The sequence below is a fragment of the Dendrobates tinctorius genome, unplaced genomic scaffold (assembly GCF_039654945.1).
Source record: "Dendrobates tinctorius isolate UK_male_01 unplaced genomic scaffold, ASM3965494v1 ptg000231l, whole genome shotgun sequence".
In the NCBI taxonomy this organism is placed as follows: domain Eukaryota; kingdom Metazoa; phylum Chordata; class Amphibia; order Anura; family Dendrobatidae; genus Dendrobates; species Dendrobates tinctorius.
Genome location: NW_027361898.1, coordinates 23,387,360 through 23,399,410, shown reverse-complemented (window position 1 = coordinate 23,399,410; position 12,051 = coordinate 23,387,360). Strand labels below are relative to the sequence as shown.

Below are 12,051 nucleotides of genomic sequence, written 5' to 3'. Positions count from 1 at the left end.
TAGAGAGCGTCAATTTAATAGTATGCAATTTATTGATCAGATTACTCCACACTCCCAGCGCAGCTTCCACCGTTGGTGGCAGACACGATTTTTTTTTTATCATCGCCGGGATTAGGCCCGGTAATGATATGTGAATAAAAAAAAACCAATGCAATGTGTGAGGACTTTATGAGATGTTTCTCGATTTCTATCCAATGTCTGTCATCCTTATCATTCCACATCAAACTCAGTTGTTCAAATATGGCTGCCCTATAATACCGCACCACTGAGGGGCAGCCTAGTCCTCCTTCTTTTATTGGCATATATAGTATATCTGCTTTAACTCTGTGCTGTTTTTCCTGCCATGTATTTTAATATGATTGTTTGTAACTCTGAGTATTTTCATGGGGATTTTGATTGGGAGGTTGTGGAATACATACAGTATCTGGGGGATTATGAACATTTTTACGGACGCTATTCTTCCTAACCAGGACATGTCATGTTGTCTCATGCGCAGCAAGTTGCATTTGATCTTCTGTCTGAGAGTTTCATAATTTAGTGAGAGCATTCTATCTACTGAGGGGGCCAAGCGGATTCCAAGATAGGTTATGTTTTCATTATCCCGCTTAAAGGGATACTTAGCTTTAAGATTTACAGGGTGTGGGACAGAGGGCGTTAGATTCAGAATTTGGCATTTAGGGATATTCAATTTATAATACAACTAGCTGAAGAGTCCGAAGTTGCTCGGGCATAGTAACTAACTACGTTAGTTATAACAAATTATAATAATTATATCTATATATATATAAAGCTGAGTGTAGAGCCCTGCCCACTCCGCATAGCCACCTTCACTATAACATCCCACATCATCCCGTCAGCCAGAGCTACCGGACTACCACTAATATCCCACATCATCCTGTCAGCCACAGCCACCAGACTACTACCCCTAATATCCCATATCATCCCATCAGAGCCACTGGAGTAGAGTACTACCCCTAATATCCCACATCATCCCGTCAGCCAGAGCCACCGGACTACTACACCTAATATCCCACATCATCCCATCACAGACACCGGACTACTACCACTAATATCCCACATCATCCCGTCAGAGCCACCGGACTACTACCCCTAATATCTCACATCATCCCATCACAGACACCGGACTACTACCACTAATATCCCACATCATTGCGTTAGAGCAACCGGACTACTACCCCTAATATCCCACATCATCCCGTCAGCCGGAGCCACCGGACTACTACCCCTAATATCCCACATCATCCCATCAGCCAGGGCCACCGGACTACTACCCCTAATATCCCACATTATCCCATCAGCCAGAGCCACCGGACTACTACCCCTAATATCCCACATCATCCCATCAGCCTGGGGTCAGAACCAGAGCGCTGAGTGGAACGGTCCTAACTTACATACCAGGGATCCCTTTAAGAGGGGCCTGGGGTCAGAACCAGAGCGCTGAGTGGATTTGCCCTGACTTCCATACCAGTAATCCCTTTAATAGAATCCTGGGTCAGAATCAGAGCGCTGAGGGATTTGCCCTAACTTCCATACAGGAGATCCCTTTGAGAGATCCTGGGGTCAGAACCAGAACGCTGAGTGGAATTGCCCTAACTTCCATACCGGGGATCCCTTTTAAGAGATTCCTGGAGTCAGAACCAAAGCACTGGATGGATTTGCCCTGACTTCCATACCAATGATCCCTTTAATAGAAGCCTGGGGTCAGAATCAAGGCGCTGAGGGATTTGCCCTAACTTCCATACCGAAGATCCCTTTAAGAGAGGCCTGGGGTCAGTACCAAAGCGCAGTGTGGATTTGCCCTCACTTCTGTACCGGGGATCCCTTTAAGAGGGGCCTGGGGGTCAGAACCAGAGCACTTAGTGGAACTGCCCTAACTTCCATACCAATGATCCCTTTAAGAGACCCTGGGGTCAGAACCACAGCGCTGAGTGGAACGGTCCTAAATTCCATACCGGGGATCCCTTTAAGAGAGGCCTGGGGTAAAAACCAAAACACTGGATGGATTTGCTCTGACTTCCATACCAATGATCCCTTTAATAGAAGCCTGGGGTCAGAATCAGAGCGCTGAGGGATTTGCCCTAACTTCCATACCGGAGATCCCTTTAAAAGGGAAGATGTGCCTATGGGATGGAGGATGTGTGATGGGTATATGGGCACGGGAGGGGGTGACTCATTTTTGTCATGTGCTCTCTGCTCCTTTCTGGGGGGCTGACAATGGCTGGGAGCTTATGTTCCCGGGGATGCTAGATTTCTCCCACCCGGTCAGTGTCTGCTGAGGTGTTGTCGTGGAGTGGGAAAACTTGCTCATAGCAACCAATCACAGCTCAGCTTCTTTTAAACAGCTCTGGTAAAATGAAAGATGCTTCTTGATTGGTTGGTGATACATTCAATTTTATATATATAGATACTTGGGTAAAGGAGTCTATCACTTCCATTACGCTATTGAGTGACTCTCCGGGATTAATAAGGGATAAAATAATGTCGTCCAAATAACCCAATTTTGTGCTCTACATTACCAATTTTAATACCAGCTATCCCAGGGTGTGATTGATTTTTTCAGCTAAGGGTCCAATTATTAATGCAAATATTAGGGGAGAGAGCGGGCACCCCTGCCTCGTTCCATTGGTGATATCAAATGTATCTGACATCATACCAGAAATAAGAAACGAGGCTGACGGATTAGAATATTTCGCTCGGAGTATATTACCGTCAAACCCAAATCTGCACTACACTTCGAACGAAAACCCCCAGTGCACCCGATCGAACGCCTTTTCGGCATCTAAAGAGAGGAGCATAGAGGGGTCCGCCAAGGCCGGTTTTAGGCAAAGTGGGGCCCTTGGCAAAGTTTAAAATGGGGCCCCAAATGCTAACATATTGAGCATCACACAGAAGCATTTTGGTTGTAGTTACATGTGCTGAGATCAGTCCACTAAATGAGTGTGATCGACAATATTGAAGTCGTTCAACACTTGTTTCCTGGCCTATTTCCACCATCTGTGAAAGAATGATGGGGACACAATGATCACTAATAGATCAATCTGTCCCCATACAGTATCATGTTATCAGCAGCACATCTACAGTTTATATCCCATTGTCCTCCATATAATGTGCCCCATAGTCCTCCATATAGTCCTCCATATAGTATAATACACTCCCCATACTGCTCCATATAGTATAATACACTCCTCATAGCCCTCCATATGTTAAAATACACTGCTCAGTCCTCCATATAGTATAATACACTACTCATAGTGCTCCATATAGTATAATATACCGCCAGTCATCCATGTAGTACAATTCACTTCCTATAGTATAATGCACCCCATAGTTCTTCATATAGTATAATGTATTCCCCATAGTCCTCGATACAGTACAATGCAGCCCACATATAGTATAATGCAGCCACCCCATAGAGCATAATGCAGCCACCCCACAGAGTACAATGCAGCCACCCTACAGAATATAATGCAGCCCCACCATACAATATAATGTAACCCCCATAGAATGTAATGCAGCCCCCTCTTATAGTATAATGCAGCCAACCCTTAAAGCATAATGCAGCCACCCCACAGAATATAATGTAACCCCCCATAGAATATAATGCAGCCCCCCTCATATAGTATAGTGCAGCCCCCATAGAATATAATGCATCGCCTTATATAGTATAATGTAGCCCTCCTCATATAGTATAATGCAGCCCCAATAGAATATAATGTAGCCTCCTCATAAAGTATAATGAAGCCCCCATACAATATAATCTAACCCCCCATAGAATATAATGCAGCCCCCCATAGAATACAATGTAGCCTCCTCATATAGTATAATGTAGCCCCCTCACAGAGTACGATGCAATCACCCCCATAGAATAAATAAAATACAGCCCCCCCATAGAACATAATTTAGCCCCGAATGGAATATAATACAGCCCACCTGCCCATAGAATATTATGTAGCCCCCCCATATTATATAACACAGCCTCCCCCATAGAATATAATGTGTATAGCACAGCCACAAAGTATATAACACAGCACCACATGGTATACAGCACAGCCCCACATGGTATACGGCACAGCCCCCATGGTATACAGCACAGCCCCACATGGTATACAGCACCATGGTATACAGCACAGCATGGTATATAGATCAGACAGCCCAGAGTGCTCCACACCACCGCTAGCCGTATGGTGAGTGCTGCGGTGGCTATCTTGGTTTTTCCCCAGGCGCCGGCACAAAGACCTGTATCCTACCCCAGCAAAGCTCCTCGTGATGCACCCCATCGGTGCCCACACCCCGCCTGTTGTCATGGTGAGAAAAATCATGGGTTTTCCCCACTACTGCTTGCTGCGAGCTGCTGTAGTCTGCTGGGGCACAGAGCTAGCGTTCCTTGCACCCGCTCAGCTCCTCATCCGAACATGCCCCCAGAAAAGGGAGCATTGCTTGTCTCCCTCTCTTGGTCATGCTGCTGGTGGGGGTCACTCCTCCTTTTCTGGACAGATGCTTGTTCACAATGAAGTCCAGCAGAAGGGAATGGATTGTGAAAAAAAGTGATTAGGTTTTTAACCCCTTCACAACATGCGCCATACATGTACAGCACATGTTGTGTCTCCCCCTTTGATGTGGGCTCCGGCGCTGAGCCCACATCTTTTCCGACACATGTCAGCTGTTCAAAACAGCTGACATGTGCCTCTTACAGCCGCGGGTGGAATCGCGATCCACCCGCGGCTGTTAACCTGTTTGACAGCGGCATCTATCTCTGACAGCGTCATTTATCTTGCACTTCTGGGAAGTGTGCCGGAAATCCCGCTCATTGGTGACCTCGTCACATGATCGCGGGTCACCGATGGGTCGGTGTTGTGAACTTATTTTCTGGTCTGCCTCTGGTTTCTGGTGAGGGAGCTGGTTGTGCTGACAGAGGAGTTGTGAGTTCTCTTTCCGGGCTCCCTCTGGCAAGAGGTAGGGAAGCTGATCTAATTAAGAGACCTGCCACCTGATAATGAGGAAGAGGATTGGACATCTGGAGTCTCAGACTGGATTTAAGACAGCCGACTCCCTATTCCCATTCTGGTGATTTTTTTCCTGCCTCCTGAGGTCTTAGTTTCCAGCTCAGTTCCTGTCTTCTCAAGCTAAGTTGTCTTTGTTAATGTTCACATTTGATTTGGTTTGGTCTATTCAGTTTTTTGTGTGGTCAGCCAGCCCCGGCTGGGGCTGTGCTGAATTTCCACTCTTATGTCACTGTATGTGCCAGTTTGCTTTTTGTCCCTTATTAGATTGGCCTCTTTTTGCTCTGTTCTCAGAATGTGCCAGAGTGCTGATATAGTAGGAGAAGTCTAGTGACTTCAGGTCAGGGTATTTTTTGCTATCAGAAGTGTTGGACATTTTTGCAGGGTTTTTTGGCGTGATTGCAGACAGTATCTTTCCTTTCCTGTCCTTTCTAGCTAGTGTGGGCCCCATCGTTTGCTCAGCCTATTTTCCTACCTGTGTTCGTGTTTTCATCTTGTCTCACAGTCAATACATGTGTGGGGGCTGTCTATTCCTTTGGGGCCTGCTCTGGGGCAGTTTTAGAATTCCCCTTTTCTTGCTTTAGGCTTATTTAGTCCTCCGGCTGTGACGAGGTGTCTAGAATCATCGTAGGTACGCTCCACGGCTGCTGCTAGTTGTGTGGTTAGGATCAGGGGTCTGCAATCCACGTAGCTACCAACCTCTCTGGTTTTCTGTGACTTGGCTTGGTCTTGTTTTCCTCCTCCGTGACCCATTCATAACAGGTCGGCATGACAACCAGAAGTCTCCAGCAGACCTCTATGGTTGTTATAGCCGGATTGCTATGGACGTCGCCCGGTGGTTGGCGCTCATAGCACATGAGCATTTCTGCTACACACAGGCGATCTGTTCATCGCTTGTGTGTAGCAAAGGCAACTGGGTTATCGCAGCTTCTAGTCTCCCATGGAGACTATTGAAGCATGCAAAAAGTAAAATAAAAAAACAAGTTTAAAATATTTAAAAAAATATAAAAGTTCAAATCATCCCCTTTTCAAAATAAAATAAAATATACACATATTTAGTATCGCTGCGTTCAGAAGTGCGGTGAAATGGCAAAAAAAAAAAAAAAGTGCAATTCCACAATTTTTTTTTTTTTTAACCATGTACTATTATGATTCTCCGGATCATTACATGTTCATAGATACCAGACAAGTCTAGGTTCTTTTTTAGTTAAGTGATGAAAAATAAAAATTCCAAAGTCTGGGGCTGTGTGAGGGCTTTTTGTGCATCGAGTTGACTTTTTTTGTTGATACGATCTTTTGATCACCCGTTATCGCATTTTAATGCAATGTTGCGGCAACCAGAAAAAAACGTAATTCTGGTGTTTTTACTTTTTTTTTCTCAACGCCGTTAACGATCAGGTTTTCTTTTTTCATCTTGATAGATCGGGCGATTCTGAATGCAGTGATACAAAATATGGGTTTTTTTTTATTTTGAATTGGGCGATTTGAACTTTTTTTTTTTTCTTTCAACTTACACTTGCTTCATAGTCCCCATGGGAGATTAGAAGCTATGATCATCCGATCGCTTGTGCTTCAGCCCTGCTCCATGTAGCAGAAATGCTCTCTTGCTATGGGCACCGACCGATTGGCGGTGCCCATAGCAATCCAGCAATGACAACCACAGGAGTCTGCTGCAGACCCCGGGTTGTCATGCTCATGGGCGGGATTAGTGACGTGCTTTCGGTGTGATCACATTAAATGTCGCTGTCAGGAATCGACATTTAACAGATTAATATCCACTGGTGGATCGCGATTCTGCCTGCGGCTGTTAGGGGCACATGTCAGCTGATTTTTAACAGCTGACATGTGCCGGGAAAGATGTGGGCTCAGCACCGAAACCCACATCAAAAGGGAGAGACAAGACATGTGCTGTACATGTATGACGCATGTCGTGAAGGGGGTAAAATAAAAAAAAAAATAAAACCTTCTTAGCTTTCTTTGCTCCCATGATGCAGCATCATCTACCATAGCCAGCGCAGAGCCCAGCACCTGCCTCCAGCCAGTGTGTACGCCATGAAGGGGGGGGGGGGGGGGGGGGGGGCACATAACGTCACTGCCATGCACCTCCATTGACAGGTATGTCAGCCACTGATTTGCTGGCGACGTGTATTGCAGTGCAGGGACCAAGCAGGTCTCTGTGCCACAATACATTTAAGCCGAATATATGTCAGAACGAACATCCAGCTGAAATAGGGGTTGGTGTTGGCAGGCATCCCCTGTGCATAGGCCTTTACCAACCTTAAAACCATTACACCCCTGGTCATTGGCCTAACTGGCATTTATCCAGCAGTTATCTAACCTGTATGGTCAGTATTTTCAGCCTGAAATACCAATATGGGGTGCAAGCACAACATTTTTTAGAGGCAGCACAAGCTCTAGGTGTGGCCTTGAGACAAAGGCAGCTTTGGATTAGAACTTGCTGTTTAGTTCAGTGTTTAATATCCTGATATTATTTTCTGTATTAATCTGTTTAATCCATAAATTACAATTTGAAATAAAAAAATATTGTAATCACCAGTCAGGTCTATTTCAAAGAGATTCTTTATTTCTGCATACAAATAAATATCGGGTTCAATGTTCCTTCAATTATTATTCCCTGGATGTTTAATTTTCTCATTTAACTCAACTTGAGCACAGCTTTAACCATTTCCCCAATGCCATCAAATATCTCGTGTAGCGGGCTGTTACTCATGAAGGCGCACGTCGTGACCAGCTTATTCTTCTTGTCTATGTGAACTTCGTTGACCTGTTTGTTGACGTGTTTACAGCCCAGCTGTTCAATGGCTCCCGCTGTTCCTGCATATGGCCACCTGCAGAATAGACCGAGGTCAGCAAGTTACAACAGTGACAAAGCCAAGGCAACAACAATTCATCTAACTAAAGCTGGCCATACATAGTAGATGGGAGCATCATGCTTCAGCCTAGTGTTTATAGGACAGCCATCTTGGCTGTTTCTCCCATGCACAGGAGCACTCCTGTGTCCTCCGTGAGAAAAGCCACTGAGTAAAATGTCTGGCAGTGGCTGATCTCCAGGAGAAGCTAAAAGGCAACCCAAAAATCTAAAAAGCTCGATTGACATCTCCAAGACAATCAGTTGGACTGCTGCCGACATACACATTAGTGTCCACTGAATCTGCCAATATTGATAAGTGCAGCCAGCATCAGTCTTATGTATATGGCGAAACCTTAAGCCTCTCCAAAAGGATGAGCACAAATCACAATTTTTCCTCTTGTGGACAAATCAGATAAGATCTTGAAATGTAGCCTTGCTGAATTGCATTGTGCTTGAAAAAAAAAATAAAAAATAATAATATCGCAATTTTCTGACCTTAGCAAGTCCTTATGCTATTCATATGAACATTATGCCTTTTTCAACAAATCCCAGACCACTACAGAAATCATATATTGATTGAAATATAGATTTACTGCTTATTGCCTAGATTTCCGGCCACAGATGAAGGCTTTCAGCAGTGTATATTCTCTTAGGCAAGGAGCACAGCGCTTACAAGCTCTATTCTGCTCCAAAGATGGGCGGATTTAGTTCCACCATTCTCCTTGAATGCTTCAGAGAGCTCATAGTTCAGGCCAGCAGCTCAATGACAGCGCTTGTCTAAACTGCGATTCAGGCAGAAGCGCGATGGCCCTGACAAGCCAGAAAGCAGTAGAGCGATGCGCTCCTTAAGAATAATAATGACAAATATATAAATTAATTTTATACTACACATACATTAGTCACAACTTTAATTCCTTCCTACCCTAGCACTGATGCTCAGGCTTTCCTACTGATCTTGCTTTATTTCTCCTGCAGTGAGATACTGTAGATCCATGTGGCCGGCATAAGCATCACTGACCTTAGAAATGCAGCTATGTAGTATGGCAGTAATTGGCTAAAGTGTTCACATGGATATATAACACATCCTTGCTCCAGAAAAAGGCCATCAAGGACCACAGGAGCAGTCATTTTAGAGTGTCAGGTAATCTAACAGGTGAGTAATGTTAGCTTGTGTCTCTGCCCCCCCCCTCGCGTTTCAACAATTCCTTTAAGCTATTTAGCAGGGATTTAACATGGAAAAAACAATGGCTAAATAATCACTAGGTACAAAGATAGATGAACATTTGTTAGAGTCACTGACTTGTCACACTCTGTGTCAGACCCAACTGTGACTTCACATCCTGGTAGAATTTTGGCAGCTAATACGGGTGAGATACAGCACAAGCCAATGGGCTTCTTGGCATCATGAAATCCTTTTATAGTGTCTTCAATGGGTTTTATTACTGAGCAGTCCTTCCCTTGAGTCGCCCAAGTAGAAAGATTTTTAGCAACTCCAAAACCTCCTGGTAAAGAGAAGAAAAAAGTGTAAGATGTCTCCAAAGTATACAATGGTAAGAAGAATACATTGTATATTGCCATACAGTACCTGGTATGATGATTGCATCAAATTCACTGACTTTTAGATCCTTAAGATCTTTCACATTTCCTCTTGCAATACGAGCACTCTCTGTTAGCACATTCCGCTTCTCCTCGGAGGGTTGTCCTTTTACATGGTCCACCACGTGCATCTGGTCTATGTTAGGCGCAAAGGCAACATACTATGGGAAAAGAGAGAACGAGCCCTCAGTAAGCCAAAAAATAAAGCTTCCATTGGTTATGGAAATCAACATATTTAAGGGATATATTGCATTTTAGGAAATCAAGTAGAACCCCATTAGACAAAACCTGTACTCGTATCACCATTTTTTATTGACTAGCAGATTGGCTCGCCGATGCAAGTTTTCAAGAGCGCTTAGGTTTCTTCCTCAGTGATGGCACGTTATTACATTGAGCTTATCAAAGACTAGCAATTTCTTGTGAAATTCTCAATAAGTTTGATGCGTCACATGGCCCTCTTTCCATTGGAAAAAAATAGAGTTGGATCCAAAATGGCCAACTTCAAAATGGCCGCCATGGTCACCACCCATCTTCAAAGTTTTCCCCCTCCCATATACTAATGTGCCACAAACAGGAGGCTGATATCACCAACCATTCCCATTTTATTTAGGTGTATACATATACACGGCCCACCCTGTATTTCTAAACGATAATATTTAAGTGACGGTAAATATAAGAACTACTAGTTGAAAATGAAAGTGATGCTAAAAGGACATCTGCACAGAGTTTGTATGTTCACCCTGTGTTTGTGTGGGTTTCCTCAAATCCTCTCCCACAATGCAAAGGCATACTGCTAGGGAATGAACATTTTGCCCCCATTTTGCCCCACCTGTTAATGCAGGTCTATGAGAGCCTTGATCGGAGTCTCAAACTTAGGCCGGGATCACACATGCGAGAAATACGGCCGAGTCTTGCATGTTAATACCCAGCACTCAGGAGCGGAGCGTGCGGCTCCATGTATTGCTATGTGGTCGCATGCTCCGAACCGAGTGGCGGCGGAAGTGTCGGGTATTAACATGTGATACTCGCCCGTATTTCTCACACGTGTGATCCCGGCCTTACATTGAGAAAGTGACTGGTCTACACAGAAGATGTTGTGTGAGCCGTATAGTTGCAGCTGTGGTCATTTCATCCAGAAGAGGACAGAACCAGCGCTGGAAACGGCAGAAGACACCAATCAGTAAATGCATGCACTGGACATACATACCTACCTGGTGAAAAACAAGAAAATGTTGGGACGGGACTATAAAATTAGATTCAGTATAGCTATTCTGTATATATCGCCTCTACTGCTTAACATCTAGAAGAATCCTACAACAGCCATGTTTGTAGAAGAATCCACATTCTTTGCCCATTAGCTAGAATGGAAGCCTCTTCCTGTGATAATAATAATAATCTTTATTTATATAGCGCCAACATATTCCGCAGCGCTTTACAGTTTAACAGTTTCAAAACACAAGTCATAAGTAACAACGCTAACAATACAATAATTAAAGCAAAATAATCTGTGATCACTGTTAGCACATGGCTTCTCCTTTAAGACTTGGAGAAGTTTGGACATGTAACCACAGAGACTTTCCTCTGACCGCTGTGGAAGTTACATCACCAGATGACTTCAATAAAACTGTAACAAAGCTCAGCATTTGCTAAGAATCTGCGTTCTGTATGTGACCCCCACATAAGGCTTTCCCCCTCCAGCTTACCTGTGCCCCAGCTCTGCTCAGGTGGACAAACACTGCAGAGGACTCGTGGATCTCACTGCCATCATACACCCCACAGCCAGAGAGGATCACGGCCACCTGCTTGCTCATGATGACTACAGGTGAATGGAGAGATCAGGAGCAGAAGAGATAAGAGAGAACTGCTGCTCCTGGGCTTTTATAGGCACAGAGAAGGTGTGAGCTCCTGGGGCAGAGGCGGAAATGGGGACAGTCACTGTGTCATTTACATAAGGGAAGGTGGGGAAGTTCCCAGGATGAGGAAGAGAGGAGGAGGAGGAGGACTGTTCACACTGGTTGCTCCAGTAGTATGGGCAATGTACACTAATCTCTCTGCACCGCTGTAATATAAATCATATCTACACCCACAACATTAATTGGTGTGTCATTATAATTAACATTGCTTTATTCTTTAATTGTCCTAGTATTTGGCTTTCACAACACTTTATTGATACACTCATGTGCGGATTACGTGTGTTTTTAATGCTTTTCCACTGCAGAAATGCGCTAAAAGTACATTTACGTTTTTTACCTGCGGATTTTCCGCATTTAATGCACGTCTATGGGAAAAATCCACACAGAAAACTCAGTGTACTCGCAAGAGAAGTTGACATGTTGCAAATTTGAAATTCTCATCGCGAGTCAGTTTACACTGCATTAAAAAGAAGCCCAGTGGCCAAGAGATTTCTATAAATCCCATCCATTTGGCTGGAACTGTAAGACGCTGCGTTTTTGATGCACCAAAAATACCAAGTGTCAAAAATGAATTGTGCACATGTTGCGTTTTTTGATGCATTTCCGCTGCGTTTTTGAACACGTGGAATTGCATCAAATCCGCAGTGCA

At 44.2% G+C, this 12,051-nt stretch overlaps 1 protein-coding gene across 1 annotated transcript; it reads right to left on the bottom strand.

Annotated features, from left to right (window-relative positions):
* Window positions 1-7,583: 7,583 nt before the first annotated feature.
* On the bottom strand, window positions 7,584-11,410 carry LOC141059955 (glutamine amidotransferase-like class 1 domain-containing protein 3, mitochondrial). The gene is made up of 4 exons (XM_073556194.1): window positions 11,193-11,410; window positions 9,479-9,650; window positions 9,194-9,395; window positions 7,584-7,870 (listed from the first exon to the last, which is right to left on the bottom strand). Exons 1-4 carry the CDS (start codon window positions 11,298-11,300, stop codon window positions 7,678-7,680), a joined length of 675 nt encoding a protein of 224 aa, XP_073412295.1. The 5' UTR covers window positions 11,301-11,410; the 3' UTR covers window positions 7,584-7,677.
* Window positions 11,411-12,051: the final 641 nt, after the last annotated feature.